At 51.2% G+C, this 26,513-nt stretch overlaps 1 protein-coding gene across 1 annotated transcript in view; it reads left to right on the top strand.

Moving 5' to 3' along the window:
- Positions 1 to 277: 277 nt before the first annotated feature.
- The window catches only part of FAM20A (FAM20A golgi associated secretory pathway pseudokinase), a 49,530-nt gene continuing 23,294 nt past the window's right edge, over positions 278 to 26,513 (top strand). Inside the window, exon 1 of the mRNA XM_042967195.1 lies at positions 278 to 669. Coding sequence (XP_042823129.1) covers positions 278 to 669 — 392 coding nt within the window. The remainder of the gene's footprint in view (positions 670 to 26,513) is intronic.

Here is a 26,513-nt window from a genome sequence, read left to right as displayed (position 1 = left end):
CGCGGGCTCCCGGGCCGGCGGCGCGGGGAGAGAAGGTGCCGGAAGCAGGGGCCCAGAGGCACCATCCCCGGGTCTCCAGTCCACGCGGAGAAGAGACGCCCGGCAACACCGCGAGCCCCCGCGCCGCCGGTCCCCAAGTTCAGGGGCGACACCCCTCAAGGAGGGGGAGGGGTGCGATCCCGCGCGGTGAGCGCCCCGGCCCCATCGACCCCGGCCGGCCCTCGGCGCCCAGCGCCCGCCCGGGTCCCCGGAGACGCCCGCGCGCCCCGGCGGGGCCATGCCCGCGCTGCGCCGGGACCGCCTGCTGACCCTGCTGCTGCTGGGCGCGCTGCTCTCCGCCGACCTCTACTTCCACCTCTGGCCCCAGGTGCGGCGCCAGCTGCGGCCCCGGGAGCACCCGCGGGGCTGCCCGTGCGCCCGCCGCGCCGCCTCCCCGGGTCCGGCCCCCGCCGCCGCCTCCCCGGCCCCCCGCGCGGCCGCGCGCAACTTTTCCCGAGCCGGGCCCGGGCCCGAGCGGCGCGGCGGCCGCGGCTCCAAACTGCAGGCCCTCTACGCCCACCCGCTGTACCGCGTCCCGGAGGAGCCGCCGCTCCTCGGGCCGGAGGACTCGCTCCTGGCCAGCCAGGAGGCGCTGCGGTACTACCGGAGGAAGGTGGCCCGCTGGAACAGGTGAGGACCCCGGGCGCGAGGCGCCCGCCGCGCGCACTGCCCGGCCCCGCCGCGCCCCCCGCCCCGGCCCGCCGCGGCTTCGCCCAGCGCTCCGGCTCCGCCCGGGCGCGGCGGGTGTGCCCTGCCCGGACCCCACCAGCCGTGGCGGGCGGCAGAGCTCAGCCCCGAGCGCATCTCAGCGGGAGGAAAAGTTTCTGGGCTGCAGCCCCGCCAGGAAATGCTCCGAGCCCCTCCCCTTGGGCTCCTGGTTCACTCCTGAGCCCCACTTGTGTTCCCTGGCCGGCTACCCGCCTCTTTCAATCCTCGCCCCGATGTGGGAAGCCGCGGCTGGAGTTGGGCGATCCAGAATAGGTTCCCAGACAGAGCCAACTCCAGAGCTGGTTCGAATTCCGCACTTAGCTTTAGACCTGGGCGCCTTCCAGAAAGCAATGCTACTCCCTGAAAACCCAGCTCATTCTCTTAACTTACTCCAATGCCCAGGTCAGAGATCACAAGAGGTCAGCTGGGGCAGAAAGCTAAGTGGTTGGTGCCCTGATCCGTTCTGTTTAAAACGTGGCTTGTCCCTCTGGTGAGTGCTAGAACCCGAAGGCGGTTTTAGTGTTGTGGTGATTTGGGCAGACTTGGTTCCAGGCTTGATGCTTTCATGCACGGAGATAAAAATCTACCTGGGAATTTTTAAGATCCAAAGCAAAATGCAGAGGGGGGAAAAAAAACCAAACATATTTAGGTTTAAATTTAGAAGGATATATTTGTAAAAAGGCGCGGGGGATGTGGGGGGTGGGGGGTGGTTTGGAGAAGGCCCAGTGGTGGATACTGAGATCCCCAGGTAATGACCGAGGACGTTAAATGAGTTAGAGCTCTGTTTTGAAGTACAGACTTGTCTAAATATCACTCACATCCAGAGTTCACTTATGTACCACACCCATCCCTTTCCTTAATGCAAGAGATTTCAAAATGAGATGTCATCGGATGGTTTCAGAGTCCCTGTGGAGGATGGGTAGACCATAAATCGCCGTGGAAACTCAGTGCGAGCCCAGTTTAACTGTTTGCTCGTTATTCTGTGGTGCTAGGACCGAGAGAGGGCTTTCAGAAAGTAAAAAAGACACAAAATGGAGAGCTATTGGCTGAAATCACTGTGGTGAATTTCAACTGCAACTCCATGGCTGACGATTTTATATTAGGAAGGAAGTGGTTCTCCATTTCATGGCTAATTGTGCGTAATAAAAAGGCACTTGGAGATGGCTCCTCGGACACTGTCATTTTCAGCATTACCTTTATTTCGTCCATAACGTGGGCGGCCAGATCGATGGACGAGGAAATTTTGCCCTTAGAAAATTGTCCGCACATCTGTTGAAGATTTGAGAAGTGAAGGGACTTTGAGCTAAGTCACTGGCTCTTTGGCAAATGTAACCCCACGGTGTGCACCTTTTTGCCGCCTTCAGGTTCTTCATGTTACTTTGGTCCTGAAGGGAAAGCCTAGGGGAATGCTTGGGCAGAAAAGCAAAAATCTTCCTCACCAATCTGTCCGGCAATCGATTTGGAGCTTGATTTCTACACCCTTGTGTGTCACAAAGACGCATTTACTGGCCAGAAACGGTTTTCGTCATTTAACGGCGGATCGACCAATGAGGGCTGGTGACCTTGCTGTATTCGGAGGGAACAGGGTGGTTTGGTGGGGTTGGTGGGCATGTGACCCTTGTGATATTTATTTCCCTCTCCCTTTTAATCCTTGAGCTCTCAAGTGAGGTTTGTGGCTGAAACGGATGAGTAACCTGCACTCTCGAGTACCAAAAGTGGATCTCGGTACCTACCTTCACCCGAACTGTATGGTAAATGCCAACGCGATGATATTAATACGCATGTGCATTGTTACTCATGGCAGGGTTAAAAACGGAACCTGAAGACTCGTTAGCCAGTGTGAATTTGAATCACGCGCCTTGTTCTGTTGTGAGAGACAGTCCCCCATTACCTTAAGCGAGAGAGTGCCCTGATGAATATGAAGCCCGCATGCCTTTTGCAACGTGCAGGGCCAAGGAAGGCTCCAGAGTTCGCTGCAGACAGATAATTAGAACAGACAGCAAAGGAAGAAATAGTGAATGACCTTGCTAATGGCTTATCTCTTGCACGGACTAGCCCTCCATGTGTGTGTAATGATGTGAAGTCAGAAGGTATCTTTCTACAACTGTGAGCTCACTACCAATAAAAGGTAGATAATGCCCCGTCTTCTTCCCCAGCACATTCCTTTTCGATTTCAGTGGAAGATGGGGCTTATACGTTGTTTTGAACGTCCCAGGTTTCCGATTAGTATTTGTTCATCGGGTGTCCGTATTCGGTTAAGTTGAAATGCAAAAGATATATCGCGTGTCGGGTGGACAGTCTTGTGCTATGGGACCCTCAGGCTTTCTGCAGACCTCCCCAACCCACTCCTTTCTCCCCCAAAATGTAAGTAAGTGTGGCACAATCCAAGTGAAAAATGCAATCAGGGAAAATGTTTCTGTCGGGTCGTCGGTCACTGATCACAGCCAGCGAGCCAACGCCAGGCCCTAGCAGGCATGATGACACATTTGGCACCTGTCTTGAATAGTGAAAAGGACAGAACAAAGAGCCAGGGGAGTATAGTCTTCACTACTTCAGGCCCTAAACCAGTCAGCCGCAGGAAGCCTTTTCCTTTCAAAGTAATGGATGGAAGGCGGGGCTTACAGATGGAAGGCGGGGCTTACAGATGGAAGGCGGGGCTTACCTGGCACACAGGTAACTGTTCACCCCGCTGCTTTCCTTGCCTCGGAGGCTGGGCTTTCTGGGTTTGTGGGCTGGGCTGCTTCTCTGCCCACAAGCTACCCAAGCCAGACAATACCTGTCCTCTGACGTGTCAGAAGTGGCCGGGCCTTTTGCCCACATATCTTCGGTTGGCTCCTCTGTAACTCTCCGGTCTTGACAGGCAAGGCCAAACAGGGTCATGCCCCACCACCCCCCTCACCTCTCACCCCTCAGCCCCCCTCCCCATGCCCAGACTCCAGCAGCTAACACATAAATGCAAGCTCCCCACTCCCCACTCTCTGCTTTTCTTTCTTTGTGACATTGCCTCAGGTATCCGGAAGGTTGTGTCTCCCCACAATTACAGCTTCAGCATTTCTGAGCAGCGTACGTGTGTATCTGTGTTCTCCGTCTCCTCCTACCTACTTGCTGTCGCCGAAAGCCTAGCCCTGTGTTTCTCTTTGAAAATCACAGCGAAGACACTGGGCAGCTTTTCAAACCTGACAGTTGTTTAAGGGGAGTAAATTGGCTCAAGTTTTTCCGGGGGAAGCTTTGAGAAGACCCAGCAGCCAAGGCAGATAGAGGAGAGCGGGGAGGGGAGGGGTGGGAGAGAGAGAAGGAGCCAGGAAAGATGAAGAAGTCAGCTGGAAATGAGAACTGTCTGTTCTAAGAGGTTTTGAAGGCCAAGCTTCTTCCCACCGTGGCATCTATGGAACGAAAAATACAATCTCTTTATTCTCACCCCGTCCAGCCCCCCAGGCCTGTACCTCTTTTTCTCTTTTCCTGCTTATCTCGTGCTGGCCCCAGACCATTGGGATTGATTGGGGGCAGGCAGTGCAACTCGCAAAGGCAGATAAAAGTCCAGGTTCTTACTCCTGGAGGGCGACCATTTGCTTTTCTCCCAGAGTCAACAGGGCCTTGGCCCCCTGACCGATTCTTCCGCCAGCGATGCCAGGCTAAGAAAGGAAATGACCTCCTTTGGTTTGAAAACGGGCCTCAACCCGACCTGTGTGTGACTTCCATTTCTCTTTTCCAATTAGAGCTTTGCTTGACTGGTTTGGGAAGGGCTGTTGTTTTATAGCAATCCCCGCATCCCTGGACTTGTAGCTGGAAGAAACCTCTCCACTCTCCTCAGAGTCACATACTCCAAACCGATGGCGTCTGAGAGGACTAACCCAGGGCCATCTTCGGGTCCCTTCTCCCTCGTTCCAGAACCCAGTCTTCGCTGCCGTTTCTGCAGCAAAGACCTAAATCAGGGAGGCTCTCTGTTGTCCAGTCAAGGAGGACAGGCACTTCCTGTGTCCAGTTATATCAAAATGAAGTCCTTTGGCCAAGGACTAGAGGCTGTTTGTCAGCTGTTCCATTGTTCCCAGTCCCCAACACTCTCCTTTCACCGCACGAAGTTCTCATCAATCCTGGGAACTCAACTGGTTAACTGCATGCAAATCCCTCTTCCCGAAACATGAAACATACTTGGTCTGGCCCAGGGACTCCCCATACACGTGCTAACTTAGGCCTCACGGTTTCCTTAGAAGTAGGCATGTGCTTGGTGGCGCCTGGGTGGCTCAGTCGGCTGAGCGTCGAACTTCAGCTCAGGTCATGATCTCACGGTCCCTGAGTTCAAGCCCCACATCAGTCTCTGTGCTGACAGCTCAGAGCCTGGAGCCTGCTTCGGATTCTGTGTCTCCCTCTCTCTCTGCCCCTCCCCTGCTCATGCTCTGTCTCTCTGTGTCTCAAAAATAAATAAAAACATTAAAAAAAAGAAAAAAGAAGTAGGCATGTGCAGTAGGCAGAATTCCAAGGTGGCCCCATTAGATTCCCAGCCCTGGTGTAAACACGCCCTCTCCTCATTATTCTACCAAATGTTAGTCTAGGTGCTGGTGTCGAGGAATTGTACAGATGTAATTAAGGTCCCAGATGAGTTGACCTTGGGATAGACCGATGATCCCGGTGTGCCTGACCTAATCGCAGGAGCCCTTTAAAAGCAGGGAGTTTTCTCCGGCTGATCAAAGAAAAGGAAATCAGAGATCCAAAGTATGATACGGATCTGAGGGGCCACTGCTGACTTGAAGATGGAGGGGGCCACCTGGCTAGGGACACTGAGGACTTAAGATTGGCCCGCAGGTGACAGCCAGCAGGGAAACAGGGACATCAGTCCCGCCACCACAAGGAAGCAAATTCTGCCAGGGGTGAGAACGAGCTCAGAAGCAGATTTCTCCCCACAGTCGCCAGACGAGAACTCAGCCTGGGGGACAGCTTAACGTCAGCCTTGCAGAGGCTGTGCAGAGAACACAGGTACGGCCAGGCTGGACTTCAGGCACAGAACTCGGTGACTGAACCGATGGGTGTTGCTCTAAGCCCCCGGGTGTGTAGTAGCCAACAAATAGCAATAGCAAACAAATCTGGTACTGCCGTTGATTTCCCTCCATGGAGGAAACTGAGGACGAGAAGGTTATATCACTTGTCTTCCAAAGTCAGGCAGCCAGCAAACCACAGGCAGGCTTCGTACCCAGAGCGTCTGGCTCCAGGATGCACGCCCCAACCACCAGCTGCACCACTGTGCGTCTTTTGAAGTCCACAGGCCCTCGCTTTCCCTCTCCCGGAAAGGCTTTTCTGACTGCCTTCACCCACTCTGGCCCCTCTCTGACTATACCCCTCCTCTGCATATAAGACCATATTACTTTTTGTGACTGAGCCCCGTCCGGCTTCATGGCAGCTGCTAGGAGCTTCCTGGGGGAATGAATAGCCACTTGCTTCTGGCACGAAAAGCCCCCGGCTTGCATGTGGTCACGCTGCCACATCTGTTTCATGGTTTCCCGTGGGGCTGGGAGGGGGCGGGGACAGCCAGAGTCAATTATCTGGGGAACGCGTCATGGGGAACAGACAACATCAGGATTTGGGGCCTGTGAGCAAATGGTCTGTTGTCTCCTGTGAAGAAAGCCTCACACTGAAACAATCCCAACTGTAAAATCACCCCACCTGTCGCTTTAACTCCTCCCTGTAAAGGTCTAAGACAAAGCCACCCTACTGAGACTTTCTGAAATTTGGAGCTAAGGTGGGTGTTCTCTTTATTGCAATAGCCTAGATGAAATCAATTTAAAAAAAAAAAAAGCCCCGAAGGAAAGTTGAGAGGGTGTCATATGCCAGGAAGAGGGAATTTCCTCCGCTTCCGGTACTTTCTGAGGAAGAGCAGCCAAGAAGTCTTGCTTAAAGAAAGTGGGAAGCACGGAGACCCTGAGTGAGCCAACGCAATCCCCGAGCTGCCCCTTGGCAAGTGCTGACCCATGTTTTTCTTGTGATTATTCATTAAGCTGAGGCCTACGAGAGCCTGTGGATTCTGCTGAAGTCAGCCTGCCTGTGGCCGAAAGCCGAGTGGGGGATACCATTCTCAACAGCTGCCGCTTTAGGGGAACAGAAGTTTCTAGGCCAAAGAGCATCTGCGAACCTGTTGTCAGAGGCAGGCACACACATACATGCCCGATGAAAACCATAGCAAGGAGAAAACAAAAAGGGCTTAGCCCTTCTGGTGCCCTGTCACTTGGCAGAATGTCCTATGGCTGCAATGTGAAATCAGGACAGACTGGGTCTGAGTGCTGTGGAGACGCTGGCATCCGGGACTCTGAAGGGGAAGAACTGGGGGCGGCCAGCAGAACCGGGCTTGGGCGCGACGCAAAGTTAAGAATCAGAAAAGGGTCTGATTTATTGGATCCCCGAGGAACAGACCAGTTCCATCTGGAAAGCCACAGGGAATAGAAAATAGTGGAGGACTGTGGTTCCTAAGCCAAGAACCTGTAATAAGACTCAGCAAAATACGGAGAGTAAAAGAGAAACTTAAGGAGTTTGGCACTGGGGCACATGGACTGAGAAGCTGGGCTATTAAAAAAAAGCTGGCCCGGGAAGAGATGGAATTTTAGAAAACTTGGAAGAGGTTGATGGGTTAGAAAAGATCTCTCCCGGCAGAAGGAAATCAGAGCTGCCTCTGGCCCTGGGAAGTCAGGCATAGCTCAGATAGCAAACTTGCGATCAATACCTGGGTCGTCGTGGAATCGTGGGGAAATATTTCTGGGGGGGTCGTAGGGAAATTATTTCTGATGTTGCTAACCAAAATGGAGTCTCTGCGGAGGGACAGATTGTCTCTCCTGGCCAATTCAGGTGTCCCACAGGGTCTCAGTTTCATTAGTCCAAAGGGGAGTTTTGGATTTCTGACTCATTTTTCCCCATGGCTGAAGAGTTACAAATTCTATAGGAATAGTGTATTTATCTGCACTTACAGCTCAGCCCATGTTTTCCACTCTGAGTTAAGAATTATGCACAGCCAGTAGCTGTATTTTTTACGCATTCTGCGCCCCTCGGAAGGGTCGGAGACGCTAGAGAAAGACCAGCCACAACTCCATCATCAAATCAAGCCCCTTATTAACCACTGTTTCATTGAAAGTGGTTTTTTTTTTTTTTGTCCCCCACGGGAGGGGGGGAGGGGGGCGGTCCCTGGACCCTACCGAGTTCAAGGGATGAGGTCTATGTTTCCCTTAAATGTTATGACAAATTTGCATTCTGTGCATATGCTTATTTTCCTAAGAAATAGTTTACTGCTTTTGGAAAGTCTACTTTGGTTTCAAGTGACAGAAACCTAACTCAAAGTAACGCAAGTAGGAAAAGGAAATGTAGAGACTCACGTAACCAAAACCCAGTGAGGGCCTGTCTTAATCCCCTCCTGCGGCTTTGGGTCCCAGCTGCTCAAGGACCAGAGAGAAAAAGGGAGTCTCCGGTTTCCAAAAAAAAAAAAAGATAATGAGCAGAGATGCTGATTGGCCAGGTCCGAGAAAACAGCCAGGCTGTAGAGGACTATGATTGGCCCAGCTTTGAGGCGTGCCCACCTCTCAGCCAATCCCTGACGTCAGGGAGGTGGAGTCATTGGAAACTGTGCATTCTCAGGACAGGTGGCTCATTGAGGGGAGGAGCGGTGCACCTGGGTGTAGACTTCAAGGGTCCTGGAGAAACTGTCACGGGTGATGCTGGAAAGTTTCTCAGCTTAAGCGCAGAGCACTCCTTTAGCTACTGTTCTGGAGTTTTAATTGAGACTTGAAAATCGAATTCATTCACAACAAATTCCTAACATGTGCGGGCTTTTTATACCAACCATTAAAATCCTCCCAAGAAGACAGGCATCTTCATTTATTGGGGCTTAAATCAACCTTACTCTCTTCACGGGAGCCCAAAGAAGAAACCGAGGTGGACCCAGCTCATTCGTGGGCTCATGTCTCTTTCTCCCAAAAAGAGATTCCACTTAGAGCCCAGATGCCAGTGTGTCAGTCCCGAGGAAACCACTTACCTTCTTCAGGATTCCCTTCCTTTGGAATGAAGAGAGTGAACCTCTGGTCCCTGAAGGCTCCTTGCTGCTCTGTTTTCCAGGCACAGCACATCTTTGACCAAGATTTCTTCTTCAAGGTCTATCAGAGCGAAAATATGGGACAGGCATTTTCGAGATGTGCTCCATGAACTTCCAGGGTTCTGGGAGATGCTTCTCAAGTTCTGCAAATGACGGATTAATTTTTCATCTTGAAAGAGTGTACTTTAACACAATTCTGAAGTTCTTGTATGAGAAAACTCACACCCGATTGTGTTATACACACGTGGTAGCCTGTAGAGCTTGTGGCAGGTAACTTAGGTGGACAGATGGCTTCTCCTCCTATCTTTGTTTAATTGAGGAGTATTCTGAGATTGCAAGGTGAGCTATTAAAAACCGTCTCCCGTCCCAACTACTTATGTATGTTTATCACGATTTTTTGTACCGTGCTACCAAAATGATGTGTGGAAATTAATCAGGTACTGAAATAAGACTACTTCTATCTGTCATTCCCCCCACTTTTGAATGCTTGAGTTCATAATCCTGTTTTCCTTCTTGTTTTTATCGATTAGCTTTTAAAAATAAGTCTACATATTTTAGCCTATAAATTAGATTTATAATAATAAATGACGAGTTTGGTTTATTTCATACATATTGGGATTCTGTGCAAGGTTTCTTTTGTAAGGAAGGTTCCACTTCTAGAAAATTTTTGAAAGCCACTGATTTGGACTATATGGGAATAGAGTAAACATTTTTTCCTCTTTCCTCAAAAACCGATGGGCCTAGAACCCAAGCCCCCTGCCCTCCCTTACCCCCCTCACTCCCAGCTATTATCACTAGTGAGAGCACGGCCACACACCCCCACCATGGCTTTGCCAATGCTTGTGGCCACTTGTGCGAATGAGAGCATCTTTTAGGCCTTGTGTACTATTCCTGCTTTGCTGCACAGCAAATCATACCAAAATATCATGACTTAAAAACAAGAACCATTTACTGGCTCACGATTCTGCAAGTCTGCAATTTGGGCTGGGCTCAGCTGAGCGGTTCTTCTGGCCTCCTTGGGCTCAATGAGACATCTGTGGTCAGGTGCCACATAAACTCTGCTGAGCTAGGCTGTGTCCCCTCCCGGGGGGGGCCCTGTCTGGGCCTTGACGGAGATGATGACGGTGGTTCCGCGTGGCAGTCAGCTAATCCCGGCTGCATCACGTAGTGGTGGAAGGTTACCAAGAGAGAGTGGAAGTGGGCATCACCCCTTGAGGTCCTGGCCAGGACCTGCTGAATGTCGCTTCTGCTGCCTTCTGTTGGCCAAAATAGATTAAAGCCCACGTGGGGAGATTTGGGTCTCCTGGCCATTGGAGAGGAGGTGGTGTAATAACTTAGGACCGAGCAGAGGCTCCAAGGAAGTCCCTTTTGCTGGCACTTGTCAGGCAGTGAGCCAGCAGCTGTAAGTGGCAACAGCCTGCCTCATGTGTCCGTGAGAAAGAAATCTAATAGAGCCCTTTAAAACTCGAATGAAGCAGTTGTGGACTGAATCATGTTCCCACAAAACCCGTATGTTCAAGTTCTTACCTGCAGCGCACCTCAGAATGTGACTGTTTTTGGAGACTGGGCCTATAAAGAGATAATTAAGGTTAAATGAGGTCACCAGGGTGGGGCCTTAATCACCTATGACTAGTGTCCTTGAAAGAAGCGGGAGAGACCCCGGGAGATACTTATGTACGGAGGGAAGGCCATCTGAGGACGCAGGGAGAAGACGGCCATCCACAAGTCATGGAGACAGGCCTTGGGAGAAACCATCTCGGCTGACATCTTGATCTTGGACTTCCAGGCTCCAGAAGCGTGGGAAATAAATTTCTATTGTGTAAGCCACACCCGGTGTGTGGTATTTTGTTATGGCAGCCTGAGCAGACTAATAATACAGAGGCTAACTGACAGGGATAGTTAGGGCTAATCTGCTGGCTCAGGCCTGCCTGCACCTCAGCTCCCTGGGGCACACGGCAAAGCCAAGCTGTCTTTGAAACTGTCCCCTCCCCCGGTGTGGTTCTCCCAGCTTCACCAGGCCTCTGGGCCTCCCTTTTCAAGCCCTTAAAAACTCCTTCGTTCACAGACAAGATGACCTCAATCCTTTCCTTAGGGCCAAGTGATTAGCTCTTCATTTAGTTTCTTTTTAATCTACCTGTTTGTGGGTAGACTTGAAGATTTCCCTTCTTCTGGAGACCATTTTTGAGACCAGAAGCTGACACCTGGCTCTCTGTCTCCCTGCATCCCTCCTAGGATGGTCCTCCTCCTCCCCAAGTCCACAGGTCCTCTGATTGATGGGCCGAGGACACAACGTCATCCTTCAAGGGTGCTTAAAGCCCGTTTTGTAAATTTTTAAACACTCCCTTTCCTGTGAACCGCCAGAATATCTAGAACAGCGATGAAAATTTGTTTTCGCTTATCAGGTGTATTAAGCGCCTATTATTTCATAAGCAAATCTCCAAAGACCGTTATCTGTTCATTTACCTATAGGGAATTTGTGATAATAATTGTTAATATTAGTAATGGCATGAATGTGGAGAGTCCTTTCACTTCCCGAAGCTTTTTTTTAAATTATATTTTTATGCTTATTTATTTCTGAGAGAGACAGAGGCAGAGCATGAATGGGGGAGGGGCAGAAAGAGGGAGTCCCAGAATCCGAAGCAGGCTCCAAGCTCTGCGCTGTCAGCACAGAGCCCGACGCGGGGCTCGAACCCACGAACCGTGAGATCACGACCCAAGCCGGAGTCAGACACTTAACCGACTGAGCCACCCAGGTGCCCCTTTCCTGAAGCTCTTTTAAACAGTCTGTAATTCATTCACCGTAGATTGGTGTTTACAGGCAGTAAGAGGCTGACCTGAGTGTCCCCATGGAAAGACATCCAGTCAGTCTGTGTTTTGAAGCACAAATTGTTATAAAGCTGTGTTATAAAGCAGCGTCCTTGGCAACAGCCTGGGCTGGTGGGACCTCAACTGTCTGTAGTGGATGCTATGCAGGACCCCCGGGGAGAAACTATGAGTACTGCCTTGTACCGAGACCATCAGAGGCCACACCTCTCAGAGGAGTCTCCATTGAAATGGACAGAAACTCCCTCAGTGAAACTTGATGGTGTCAGAACAACACAGGGAAACATTTGTGTGCTGTGTTTATTATAATCATAAGTATTATGTTATTCTAATAGAAGAATGAGAAACTGAGGTCTTCCAGTATCATTTGCTATCAGAAAATCAAATACCATCAAGGATGGACTTTAAAATACTTTTAATGTTTATTTATTTATTTTGAGACAGAGAGAGAGCGGGGCGGGGGGGGAAGGGGGTTGGCAGACAGAGAGACAGAGGGAGAGAGAGAGAGAAAATCCCAAGCAGGGGGCATTTGGGTGGCTCAGTCGGTTAAGTGTCCAACTTCAGCTCAGGTCATGATCTCAGGGTTCGTGGGTTCGAGCCCTGCGTCGGGCTCTGTACTGACAGCTCGAAGCCTGGAGCCTGCTTCAGATTCTGTGTCTCCCTCGCTCTCTGCCCCTCCCCTGCTCACGCTCTGTCTCTCTCTCTCTCTCCTTCAAAAATAAATTAAAAAAAAAAAAAAATCCCAAGCAGGCTGCACCCAGTCAGGGCAGAGCCTGACATGGGGCTCGATCTCACCGACCACAAGATCATGATCTGAGCTGAAACCAAGAGTTGGACACTTCACCGACTGAGCCACCCAGGCACCCCTGCCATCAAGGAAGGATTTTAATGCCACACACTTTTTTGCTCCGTGGCCTGGACCCCTTGGCAGAGACTTTACGAGACGTTCGGCAACAGCTGCGAGCCTGAGACGACGCCCCGCATCTCAGAAGCTGGCAGCCACGTCTTTGAGCCATTGGGTCTTCGCATTTCCTGAGCAAGTTCTGAGAAGGGAATTCCGTCACTACATTGGTTTCCTAGGGCTGCGAATGTTTCCTTGCACACTTCTGGAGGCTGAATCTGAAACCAAGGTGTCAGAGGCTCTGGGGAGGCGGGGCGGGGGGGTGGGGTGCGGCGCACAAGTCCTTTGCTACAAGAATAGCTGCCAGCATTCTTGGACTCGGGTCCGCATCACCCCAAGCTCTGCCTCCACGGTCACATCACCTCCTCTTCCGCCCATGTGTCTCTCTTCGAAGGCCACGTGTCACTGCATCTGGGGCTCACCTGAATAATACAAGACCATCTCTTCTCAAAATCCTGAACTGTGTTACATCTGCACAGATGCCATTTCCAAACAAGGTCACATTCCCCGGTTCCAGGGATTTAGGTCCTGGACGTTAGGTGTTTGGGGAGAGCACCCTGCCCCCCGTACCATTATGAATAGAAAGGCCGTCAGTTACCTTTGTAACTGTCCCATTGTTTTATGATGAGATAGATCATAAACATCATTATGATCTATCTCCTAAAATAAACGTAGGGACACCTGGGTGGCTCAGTCGGTTAAGCGTCTGACCTTGGCTCAGGCCATGAACTCGTGGTTCATGAGTTCAAGCCCCACATCAGGCTCCGTGCTGACAGCTGAACCAGCTTCGGACCCTCTGCCCCCTATCTCTCTGCCCCTCCCCGACTTGCCCTCTCTCTCTCTCCCTCTCTCAAAAATCAATAAACATTAAAAAAATTTTTTTTCATGAAAAATTTTTAAAAATACAATACAATAAAATAAATGTAAAATAGTTGAGAAAAACAAGTCCAAGGGAAAATAGGACAGATGGGGCCTAGAGTGAAGAGCTTCTCAGAGCACTTCTGTGAACACCTGCCCACCCCAGAGTTAGCTGTGCTCGGGGACCCATCAGTCGTGTCTACAGGGCGAATGCTAGCCTATGGCCCAGGAAGACCATAGGGTTCCCATCAATTCCCCGGGGTCCTCCTCCCTCACATCCTACCGCTCAGAGGACACCTTGTGGGTAAGCACCAGGGTCCTCCACCTTGGAAGACGGTCCCGTCGGTGACTCCGTGCACTCCCCAGCATGAGCGGCACTGTGTCCCAGAGCAAGTCCGTGCAGTCATGTCCCCGTGGGCCACACTGCCCAGTTCCCGGCACACAGGCCTGCCGGCTTGTCTTATCTAAGGAGAAAATCGACAGCGCTGAGGTTCCAGGGGAATGGGGAGCAGGTGCACGCTTGGGGAAGTCCTCCATCCCTCCCGCTCTCTTAGCAGAGCTTCTGATCGACACTGAGTGGCAGCGCATTTAGGGTCAAACTCCTGGAGGCGCCTGGAGTGCAGCTCGTCAGGGTTGACGTTCAGCGCAGAGAAACAGACTTGGCTGTTGGCTAAACTTGGAGATAAAAACAAAAGGCTCTTGAAGAAGGTCACGGTCAAACCAGACGGGTGAGTGGATTCAAAGCCACCGACCTGTGCCCAGCGAGGAGCCCAAGTTCCAAGGGCAGTCGGGATCCTCCCGAGATACTTGCGGATCTGCTGTGACAGATGGGCCAGAGGGTAATCGGTACCTCCAAGCCATATGCTGTAGCATGTGACTGCAAGATTTGGGGCTGGAAAAATATGAAAATAGATAATAACCAAATGCCCACCTTAGGTATTAAAAAACCATCGACAGAGCAACGATCGAGTGCCTAATTTGAGCAGCGGAACTTACTAGTGGTCCCCGAGGGTTAAATTCATTGCAAAATGTAACCGAATGAGGTGGTTTTCTGTTCTGTTATGAGCTGTAAAGCCATTAAAAAGGTCTGAGGAGGTCAGCCAGAAATGATGAGCTTGGATTTATGGCAGTTGTTCCATGGCCCTTCTTTCTGGCAATAACAGAGCTAAGCGATCTGTTAAGGCTACTCATGAGCTGTGATATGAAAACTGTTTTGTCTGCACTTACGAAAATGCTTCCTCCTGACTTTCCTGGCGGGGGGGAGGGTTGCTATGCCCAACTCATCCAAAAACATCAGTTACTCGTTAAGTATAGAAAAGTAAGCAGATGGAGGGATGCCTGGGGGGCTCAGTCGGTTGAGCTTCTGACTCTTGGTTTCGGCTCAGGTCATGATCCCAGGTTCATGGGATTGAGCCCTGAGTCAGGCTCTGTTCTGAGTGTGGAGCCTGCTAAGATTTTCCTCTCTCTCTCTCTCTCTCTTTCTTTCTTTCTCTCTCTCTTCCTCTCTCTCCCACTTGTGCGCTCTCTCTCCCTCTCAAAACAAAAACAGAAACAAGCAGATGGGCCAGAATGTTTGAGCCCCAAAGGAGACAGCTGGCTCCTTCTTGCCCTTTGGATCTCCTTTCAAAACTGCCCACTCACAGGGATCTTTCCTGTCCCATCAACCTAGAGGGGTCCCCAACTCTCTCTTGCCACTCCTGCCTTATTTTCATCAGGGCTCTTGACACAATTTAACACCTTCTTGTTTGTTGATCTGCTTAGCGTAAAACCTCACTAGATCGTAAGCGTTTAAGGATTGTATCAAACTGAATAGATATATCCACATCCAAATCCCCCCCGAATCTTTCACCGGTATCTTAGGGGGTGGTGGGGGAGAAAAGTCTTTGTAGATGTAATTCAGAATCTTAGGATGAGGAGATCATCCTGGAAAATCTGGGTGGGTCCTAAAACAAGAACAAGGGTCCTTATAAGGAAAAGCAGAGGGAGGTTAGACACAGAAGAGGACACAGTGCGACCAAGAAGGCAGAGACCGGGGTGATGTGGCCACCAGGCAAGGTAGGCCAACAGCCACCAGAAGCTGAAAGAAAAAAAAGAATGGATTCTCCCCCGGGGCCCCCGGAAGGAGCCTAATAGCCTCACTGATACCTCGATGTCAAGCTCTGGGAGTCCAGAACGGTGAGAAAATAAATTTCTGGAAAGCCACCACGTTTGGGGTTATTTCTTACGGCAGCCACAGGAGCTGCTGGACGGAGGCTTGCTCGCCTCTTTGGCAGTGTGATCCCGTACCTAAAAGGCTGCTTGTACACAACAGGTGCCTCATAAATGTTTGGTAAATGAATGAGAAAAAAGAGTACTTGAGAGGCTCTGTAGTTAGGCAGTTCTGGGTTTAAATCCCAGCTCTGCCACCAGGCGCCCAAAGGCCTGAGGCTCATTTCCTGGAACCTCAGCGTCCGGGTCAGGAGTCGGGGGCTGTAATACCCACCCCCAAGGGGTAGCGGGGTCTGTCCCGCACTGAGCAGGGTGCCCGGTTCATGTGGTACATTGTTTTATGTTCCACGCGGACAACTCGCTACCTGTCCGTATCCAGCCTTACTCATGTGTGTGTGATACTCGGGTCAATGACACTCAGCAGCCGGGGTCAGCTCCATTGCTAGGGTGAAACACCCGTGGGTCCAGCCCAGCCAGGGCCCCCCGCTTGTCTGGAAGCCCCGGTGCGTCCAGAGAGAGAAAATACACGTATTGATTTGTCCGTGGTCACCGGGACGTCAAATGCCTCATGCTTGCAGGCGGAGAAAACACAGAACCGGGTCAATGTGCAATTAGCCTACCTCTTTCAGAAATTACACCCCGGGGGCGCCTGGGGGGTTCAGCGTCCAACTTCGGCTGAGGTCACGGTCTCGCAGCTCGTGAGCTCGAGCCCTGCGTTGGGTTCCGCCCGGACAGTGCCGAGCCTGCTCGGAATTCTCGCTCTCTCCCCCTCGCTCTCTGCCCCTCCCCCGCTTGTGTTCGCTCGCAAAATACGTGAATAAATTTAAAAGAAAGAGAAAAGAAATCGCACCCCTTCCCACCCCCTACACCCACACTCTGAGCGAAAACGGGTCCGTCAGCAAACGGTCCTCGGTCACACGACTTGAAACGACAGGAGTCCTGCAGATGGCAGATGCCATTTTAATTCTTCTCTTCTCCTCTCTTGTCACTGAGTATTTTTTCAGCCAGTTAAACAGGCTGATCTCTTTCCCGTCCGGCCGTGCCTCTGGTGAGCTGGTGACGTTGACAGTAGCCGACCCCTGGTGAGCACGTACTCTGGGCGCTCAGGGCGAGGCACAGGGCTTGTGTCCTTTGCATACTATCTCACTTAATTCTCACCACAACCCCACAAGAGAGGTACTGTTACTACGCCCACCTTGGGTCGCAGAGAAAGGCTCAGACAGGCTAGGTTCCCCTAGAAACCGGATTTCAAAGGCGGAAATTCCACACTGACTTGAACTTTGCCTCCTGTCTCAGATCGGGTCCTGGAAGCATATCTGAAGTGAGATTGGAGGGCAGGAGGCCTTGCGGGCGGAGCTCTCAGATGCCCCCTTGCATCACGGCCCAGACATGCCCGAGGCAGAAACGCTCCCTACCTGTCTGCTATGGACACATGAATCGCTATTGCTGGGTGGGCTAGAAGCACCAAAAAAGCTTTAAAAGATAGCTCAACTGGGGCGCCCAGCTGGCTCAGGCGGTTAAGAGACCCTTGGTTTCGGCTCAGGTCACGATCGTACAGCTCGTGAGTTCGAGCCCCACGTAGGGCTCTAAACGGACAGTAGGGAGCCTGCTTGGTATTCTCTCTCTCCCTCTCTCTCTCTGCCCCTTCCCCACCCGCGCCCTCTCTGTCTCTCTCAAAATAAATACACGTAAATAAATAAATAAAAATTAAAAATAGCTCAACTTGTCAGTCCTTATACACCATAGACCTGCTTTTTTATTTTTACACCAAAAAAAAAAAACTTGCTTTTTTAAACCAGGGAGAACATCGGTTATCGGTAGAATCTCTCACCCACATTCTGATTCCAGGCTTGGGTTTCATCACAGCCCTGCCACTTTGTAGCCGTGTGACCCGGGACAAGTCACCTGGTCCCCGTGCCTTTAAGGAAGTCGTGATGGTAACACCGATTTTATACGGAATTTCTGTGAGGATTCAACAGCTCAAAGTTGCAAAGTGCTTAAAATAGCGCCTGGCACAGGGGAGGCACCGCGTCGAGGTGAGCGAGTTTTCTTACCATCGTTCCGACTCGTAGACCCCTTTCGGATCACTGGTTCCTGTACCTGATTTTTGCTCATCAGAACGGAGGTCCGTCCACACGGTTCCCGTGCCTGGAATGGGTCCTGAAACGCCCCTTCCGATTCAGGCGTCCTCTCCTTGGGCTCCCCTCCAGCTCAGAAGCCCCTGTCACCCTGGCTAGGTGTTACTCAACCGCTGAGCCAGAGCGGTGACCCCATGAGGTCAGGATGGGCTTGGGAATCCAGGTGGCCCCCGCGAGAACAAGAGATCTGTTGCAACACAGCATGAAGCCAGCTCCGAGAGGAGGAAGTGATTGTATTTCAACCGGATAGAAACGAGTTTGTGTTGTGAAATCCGCCCATTCTGCAAAAATCTCCCTCAAATCTCGATACAGTCCCTGCTTTCCCGCTGGCGAACAGATCAGCGTGTTTCGCGGTCTCCCCCACGACCTCTCCCTGTCTTTACGGAGGCCCCGGCAGGAATCTAAATAAACCCTTGACGGAGCATCGCTTTCTCCGCACCCTCTGTTTTTTGATTTTTACACCAAGAAACGTTGCTTTTATAATCAGGGGGAACATCGGTTACCGACAGGCTGTCTCCCCCACATTCTGATTTCAGGCTTTGGTGGAAGAACAGAAAAGGCTCAGGTCAGACGGCCTGGCTGTTCGGCCCTCCTTTCCATTTCCCGTGCTGTTTCCTTAATTTCCTCTTCCGGAGACGGGAGGGATGACGTATTCACAGGGCTTGAGGGAACTAGATCTAATCCATGCAAAGAACCCCCCCGGATGCATTTGGAGTAAGCTCTACACAAACACAAGTTGATAGCGTTAAAAAAAAAAAAGTCATCCTATGTGAACTAAGTACCGCGAGACTGCGGCCGAGGCATCAAAATCCATGTGTTCCCCTTGTGTCCCAGCCCCCTTGCAGCCAGGCGGAGGCCCTATGACTGGTTCTAGCCCATGGTATGGGAGTTGGGATGACTGTGTCACTTCCCGGCCAAAGCCCTTAACAGCCGGTGCCTCTCTTTTCTCCCCGTGATGACCTCGAAGGCCACTCGCTGGGATCTCGGCGCGTCCCTAAAGCCGGGTCCCTGGGTCGTGCTGTGACCTTCATTAAACAAGTAGGCACGTGAGTGAGAGAGAAGGCTTCGTTGGGCTAAACCCACTGAGATTTCCGGATGAGATTGTTACTCCAGCAAAATCCGATTTTGCTCCGCAAGCACAGGTGTGAGGGAGACGTAACATGGATTTCTTTTTCTTTTTTTAAAGTTTATTTGGGAGAGAGAGAAGAGAGAGACAGAGCGTGAGTGGGGGAGGGGCAGACAGAGGGGGAGACACAGGATCCGAAGCGGGCTCCAGGCTCCGAGCGCTCAGCACAGAGCCCCAGGCGGGGCTCGAACCCACGAACCGCAAGATCCTGACCTGAGCCGGGGTTGGACGTCAAACCCACTGGGCCACCCAGGCGCCCTGATTTCTTCTCCTAAAAAAAAAAAAAAAAAAAAAAAAAATCAAATGAAATGAAACTTTTCTTGAAAGAAAGTCAAATGAAATGAAACTCCTATTGGGTTGGTTGGGAATTGAATCTGAGCCATCACGGGATCTCCTTTCCCCAAACCCCCTCAGTGTTGGGGGGATGGCCTGAAGGTTTTCTGGTGGTAGAACACTTGAGGAGGACCCCCTAATCCACGTCCCATCACCTAGCCTCGTCCAGCTGGGAAACTGTGGGGTCTGGAACGATCTCAAGTGCAAGTATAGAACTAGGTGGGTTTCTGGTACCTGAAATGCACCTTCCTAGGCACGCTATGCCATTTTCCACCACCCTGGGTCACCCCCAGGAAACAGGCCAGACACACAACCCCAAAGCCACCTTTCCTAAGCTCGGGGAATCTGCGTACCTCCCCAATACTCTCTGCTTCGGTAGGCACCTCCTGGTCTCTGTCAAACTCCCCTGTCAAGCGTATCCCCTCACTGAGTTTAGGCTTCCCAGAAATCCAAAAGTCAAAAAAGCCAGAGAAGGAAGGAGTGGGGTAGCCTGTCCAAAGTGTGTGCTCGGTCCTAGATCATAAACACCCTCGGAGACAAATGCAAAAGCCCAGCTACCTTCTCAGAACGGGGGTGGGAGAAATTCTGCAAGAACAAAAAAAAAAAACAAACAAATTAATATCTCAATAAATCATCCTCCTGCACACGGGTCACTGCTCATGCTGAGGAGGAAAACAGGCCAAGATCGGCAATCATGCTCTCAGTTTGTTAAACCGATGGAAAAAATAATACCATGCAAATTAGCGCTAGCTCACGGGCCAAGGACTTGAAAGAATTTCAGCTGTGGGTGAGCCACAAGGAAATTTGCCTACAAACCATGAAAATATGTGCTCCCAGCCTAGCCCTCTACTGCAACCCCCTGTAGTTAAATATCCCTTCATGCAGATCTTTCTGTCCTTCAAATGTCCGTGCCTGTGTGATAAGCAGTAAGGAAAAGCTCACACGTTTTTGAAAATAAATATGTTCTGATCAACCTTCGATTATCAGAGGACCCAGGGTGTGGATTTTTAAAGTTCCTCCTTTCCCTTGGTCCACTCTGAGTACTGCCTTTAGACCACATTTCTTTAAAAAAAAAAATAATAATTTTTTCATGTTGATTTATTTTTGAAAGAGAGAGCATCAGCGGGAGGGGGCAGAGAGAGAGAGGGAGACACAGAATCCGAAGCAGGCTCCAGGCTCCCAGCTGTCAGCACAGAGCCCGACGTGGGGCTCGAACTCACGAGCCGTGAGATCATGACCTGAGCTGAAGTCGGACGCTTAACCGACTGAGCCACCCAGGCGCCCCAGACCACATTTCTGTTTTCTGCACTCAGGAAAATGGTACAGACCAGAGAAGACACATGTCCACATGATGTCAGTATCATCGGCTAACAGTGTGTGTGTGCATGTGTGTGTGCGGGTGTGTGTGTGTGCGTGTGTGTGTGTGTGTTTGTGAAACATAGATTTGTTGCTTTGGGGATTGCACAACTGGAGGATGAAAAGAACCAAAATCGGGACACGTAAGTGGATCAATGCCGCATCTCTTACAAGTAACACGTGTGTTAGGATTTTGTCAACATGCTTGTTAGTTTGGTAGAAAGGTGATGACTGAATGACTGCTGACTCACACTGGGTTGTTTTTTTTTTAAGCAATTAAGCAGCATTTTTAATTTTTGCTGCACAGAGATAGAGAGGAGGGTAGGAGGCCCCAAGGAAGGCTTTGATGGTGTCTATGGAAAATATTAAATTGCACAGAGTCCAGAACCCATCGTAGCGATCGGGTCATCATCAGAGGATTCAGTGCTTTATTTCCTAGTGATTCTGTGGCTCCAGCCCAGGGTTTCTCAACTTCAGCACTGCTGACATTTTGGCCCAATTTTCTGTTGCGCTCGGCTCTCCTATGTCCCATCGGGTGTTCCGTGGCACCCCCGAGCACTCCCCCCACCAACGATAACGCAAAATGTCTCTAAATATCGCCATCCCCTCGGGGGGTGAAATTGCCTCTAGTTGAGAACCTCTGGTCTTCCCCAGAGGTGACAGTCCTATGGAAATAATGGGTGACAGTGTGGGACCCCTGCTCTATGAATCATCACATCGTGCTTGGGTTGAGGGGTTCCTTGGTCCAGTATTAATATTTAATATTTTCCAAGGGTGTTGTGTGCAATACAGCATCCAGTGGGTGCTGACACGTGCTGTGTAAAGGAAGGGCTCTTGGGGAGGGCTGGCTGCAGGGCTTTCCAGAGCCTTTACTGTCTCCCCACATCTGCGGCTCACCCAGAGAGGTTATAGTTTGCAGCCCTTTCCACATTTACTAACAAACCCGTGAGGTCTGTTAGTCATTCTGGTGCTTAGCTTATGTCCGGGACCAGAACCGGGGAATTGTAGCCCAAGCGGAAGGGATCCACTCGTTCCGACTCGAGTCTGAGGGCCCCTTAGACTAGGGATGGTCCATGCACTCCTCTCCAGAGTGTGCAATCTACTCACATCTCTGGGGATCGGTCTTAACAGATCGGATCTGTTGTGAAGTCAGAGAAGCGAGTTCCCACCTGACGTCACAGTCTCAGCTCCCGGACTGTCCTTCCAGGTCGCCAGAGGCATCTAGCCCATTCTGTTAAGCCATCCAAAATCAACAAGCTCTGAGCTTTGGTAGGATCTTTATTTTTTTTCACACGTTGGGTCACGAGGACCGAGGGTTTCTTCTTTTATCTCGGACTTCTGCGTCAGTTAAGCAAGTCATCTTGTGCCTTAAGTTCCCACCTACACGTAGCTAATGCCTTCTGTGGTACCCACCACCGAGTGTGACCGATGGGTACGGTGATGCTCTCTTTACCTGGTTGAGCTTCCCGGTTGCATCCATGGGCCTTCAAAGCCCCCGCACGAGGAGCCAGAGGGTGGTAAATGGCCCAAGATGGTACGGGCATCCAGAGTGGCGATGAAGAGGTGCCCTCAGAAGGCAGCTGGTGAGATTTGAGTCCCTGCTTGGCAGCTGCTACTCGCCAGCCCCGTCACCTTGAGCCAGTTCCAGACAGGTCCCTAACTCAAGTCAGTCTCCTCATCTATGAAATTGGGCTAACGGTGGACCTGCCTCAGTGGGTAGGTGGGACAAGCAGCGAGCCAGTGCTCGTGAAGTGTCTGGCCCAGAGCAAAAGCTCCGGTGTGCTGACGATTCCCAGTTACCGCCGCGTGCCAGAGTGCCCGGGGAAGCCAAGGGCGCCGGCAACAGGTGCCTCAGCAGCCGGAGGTCAAGGGCGCAGCAGCCCAGATTCGGATCCGGACAAGCATCCCCTTGTTGCCTGCCACCGGGCTCTCGTGTCTTTCTGGGAGCTTCTTTCATTGTCCGGCCAGATCTGTTTAAAGAGTTTAGCGGGCAGCCAAGGTTCAGAATTGGGGACAGATGGAGAAGAAGTAACTTCTCTCCAGCCTATTAACATCCACTTCCCCCAGGGCCAGCTCCTGGGCGTGGGAAAGGTGCTTTCTTAGGGGACACCCTTTTGGACTCGTTCTCAGGGATAGCGGTGCTGAGAGCCACCCGTGGCTGGTAGTTTCTTTCCATTGGCTCCCTCGGCTGTACCTGCCCCCGGCTGACCGGATTAGTGCCTGCCAAAACAAATTACCACAAACTGGGCAACCTAAAAAAAAAACAGCAATTTATTTCCTTGCTTTTTCTGGAGGCCAAAAGTCCAAAGTCAAGTTGTAGGCAAGACCGCGTTCTCTCCCAAGGCTCCAGGGGGGAACTCATTTCTTGCCATTTCCAGCTTCTCGTGACCCCAGGTCCCTGCCCGCGCGGATCTCTGCCCCTCTGGTCACATCGCCTTCCCCTCCCCTCCACTCTCGGTCTTCTCCCCTGTGTGTCCGTCTGAGAAGGATACTTGTGACCACATTCAGGCGATCCAGGATCGTCGCCCCCTCTCCGGATCCCCAGCTTCATCGCTGCTGCAAGTCCCTCTGGTCATTTTGGGAAACGTTCACAGGTGTCAGCACTCGGATATGGATATCTCTGGGGAGCCATTACTCAGCCTAGTGCAGGAACCAGCCCGGCGAACGCAGACCAGGGTTCTTCTTACTTCCCCCCCCCTCCCCGCCCCCTGTGCGCAGAAATCGGGCAACTGGAAAATTAAGCGGCCCTGGCACAAAATCCTTCCCCACCGGCATGAGGCATACAGGCCCTTATGAAAATGGAGTCCCAGGACTCACAGTAATAACAGCGCACACAAATAACAATCCATTCATTTACTCTTCATGAAAATCGCATAAGGTGGGTCCATTTAGCATCCCGACTTTTCAGCGGGAGTGAGGCACAGAGAGGTCAGGTAACTGGCTGTGAGCGGCAGGGCCAGGACTCAGGACTCAGGACCTGCCTCCTCCCCCCGCTCTGGATTGGCAAACGCACCATTAATTTACAGATACAGCAGCATGACCACCCCTTGGCTACCCCTAAAAATCAAGCTTCAATCCATGAGCTGACTGAAGCAGATACACCTTCGGAGCTGAAGGACAGACACTGGGGGTGAGTGCATTTCTGTTTTGGGAAGTGAAGTGAGGAAATGAGGACAGTTAGGGGAAGTCATTCTGGGGTCTGCAGCCCCAGGTCACTATACTGCATCATAGCTTCTGTGGGCTTCCCTTGGCCTCCAGGGCACAGAGATAAACAGAGGAGGAGGCAGATGAGTAGAAACGGAAGAAATGGGAAATACGCCCTTTGAACCCGTGGGACGGAGCGGCGGGGAGACATCAGTCAGCATCCTGTGACCTGCGTAGGACGAGCCATGGGTGTTTGACCGTGAGTCAAGCAGTCTGCGGAAGGCTGGTCATTCTACACGATTCTATAAGTGAGCATGTGCCACCAGCAGGAGCTCAATGCTTGGCTCTCAGAAACAAAGTCTATTCGAATGGTGAACAGAAAAGCCTTTTCCAAAAGCCCATGGCCTTCTTGGCCTCAATCGCTTCCGCTCAGTGCTATTTATTGTGCTGACGTTCTCGTACTCAGCTGCGGGCTAGGAGGATGGGGAAGCTCCGTTGGATGGAGCCCCTAAAGACTTCCCTAAGGTAATGTGCTTGAAAGTGACATGCTAGGAACTCAGTAAATATTTCTGGGTTGTGAGTTGCACTCGCCTGGCAGAGGCAGATTCACCATGATGCTGATAACGCGTCAGCCCAGGCTCCCTGACTTCCCCTGCGGGTGCTGGGAGCTGGAAGGTTTGGAGGAAAGCTAGCTATGGAGGGAGCCAGGTCCCAATCCAGACGCATTTCCAGGTAAATATGGAATCTCGGAAGAAAGGGTTCTGGATCCTCAAGGCACTCTTAATTTGTTGATATCTCTTCCTATTCTTAATAAATAGCCACTCTCGTGCCTAATGTGGTATTCATGATTTTGTGCTCTTTTTCCTAAAAATGGTCCTCCAAATGCCTACGTGTCAGGCCCCACTAAACCTGGATCCTTCTTGGTCACGGGAGACACAGAACAGTCCAAAGGAGCGTTTTTCACACTCATCACCACCACAATCAACAACTCAGAAGAAATGTTCTTTCTAAGACCAATGTCAAGGATAAGGATACTGAAACAGACATATGGATCAAGCAGGGGCACAGACTTAAGTGGAAAGCCAAGTCCCGCAAAGGCTCACTATAATGCATTTAAAATTTTCCTCCAGAGTGCTTTTGGAAATTCATAAGATGAGGAAAACCAACCTTCTGAGTTCCGTTCTAACAGAGATCAAACTCCAGTGTAGTTCCCACTTTCAAGAGGGTCCCCCCACCAAGCTTCGATGCTAGCGTTTCAGAGGCTGATGGCATCTTTGCTGTGGGGAAATTTGTTCGAACATCTTGGGATCGTTATTTGTAGACCATTTCCTGTGTGCCGAGCGCTTAGTGCCAAATACTTAGACGGAAGCAAAAGAAATCCAAGGCAGGTCCTTGTCTTTAAGAAACATAGAGGGGCCTGGGTAGCTCAGTCGGTTGGCTGAGTGTCCGACTTCGGCTCAGGTCATGATCTCGCGGTCTGGTCCATGAGTTCGAGCCCCGCGTCAGGCTCTGTGCCGACGGCTCGGACCCCGGAGCCTGCTTCAGATTCTGTGCCTCTCTCTCTCTCTGCCTCTCCCCCTCTTGCGCTCTGTCTCTCAAAAATAAACATTAAAAAACAAATTTTTGTTTTAAGAAACGTAGAGCTTAGCTGGGAAGAAACCACGTGACTCTGGAGTATTTCAGCCTTGCTCTGTCTCTCTTCTGATGCTATGGCTTAGCGACCACGAACCTGAGTTTCCAACCGGGAGCATTTTGCCTGAGTGCCTGACAGCCGCAGTGCCACCTCCGTCTCTCCATTCAGGATCCTGGGTGCGGATAGCCAGGGTTCCCCCAACTCCCAAAGATCATCTGTCCTAGCCTAGGTGATGGAGCAGGGGCCGTAGCACAGCACCTTCTAGAATTACTCAGGAATGAACAGCTCCAGGAAACGAGCCGGGATTCAGGTAGTTAGAAAATAATTAATGGATTACCACCAGATTCCTCTGCAGGGGGCCTCAGTGTGAGCTTTTAAAGCAGAGGGAGTGTCCTTTCTCATAACAGCCTCATAACCCCCGAATTCAGCAAAATATAAATTCTATGGCGCACAGTGAAACAGGTATGTGTGAGAGAGGTTGGCGCCTCCACGTTTTGCTTTTCGAAGGGAACGCGTGTCCAGATGCCAAGGGGAGACTAGTCATTTCGGCAGAAAGGACACGGGTTATTTCCCAAGGTCGGTCTAGGCAGTCCTGACTCCAGAGAGCCGGGAAATTTCAAAGATGACTCCATTATTAAGAAGGAAGGATGGCAAGTAGGATCTCTGGAGATGTTAATACTATAGCAAACATATGGTATCCAAAAAGGAGGCACACCAGCTTCTCCCGAGTAAGCTTGTGGTTTCTATTAACTGTCTTTCCAGAAGAACACAGTAGGTGGTTCTTACAGAGCGGTGCGCTCAGTGTGTGTGAGATTAGCAGCACATTCATTCACTCAGCAGATGTTTATGAAGCGCCTCTTACCTGCCAAATGCTAAGGATCCAGTGTCAAGAAGTTTTCAGAAAGTTTTCTCTGAGGGCAAGGGGGGAAAGACCAGATTCGTTTTGAATTACAGACCGTCAAATCCCTGAAATGTTTTGCAACCCGCTGACACCAAAAGTAGGCTCGAGCCATGGCATGTGTCGGTTGAGAGCTTCCGACTTCTTTCAGTAGTAAACACGGGTGCCTTCTGCGGGCAGGGGGCTGTGTTGGGTTTTGGAAGGGGGACAGAGACGAACGAGACATTGCCCCTGTCTGCGATGTGCTAGAAAGAGTGAGAAATGGGTCAAAATCACCGTTACTCCG

Source organism: Panthera tigris, chromosome E1, assembly GCF_018350195.1.
Source record: "Panthera tigris isolate Pti1 chromosome E1, P.tigris_Pti1_mat1.1, whole genome shotgun sequence".
Taxonomy (NCBI): Eukaryota; Metazoa; Chordata; class Mammalia; order Carnivora; family Felidae; genus Panthera; species Panthera tigris.
The sequence above is the reverse complement of the archived record's forward strand: the minus strand, read 5'-3'. Positions and strand labels throughout refer to the sequence as shown.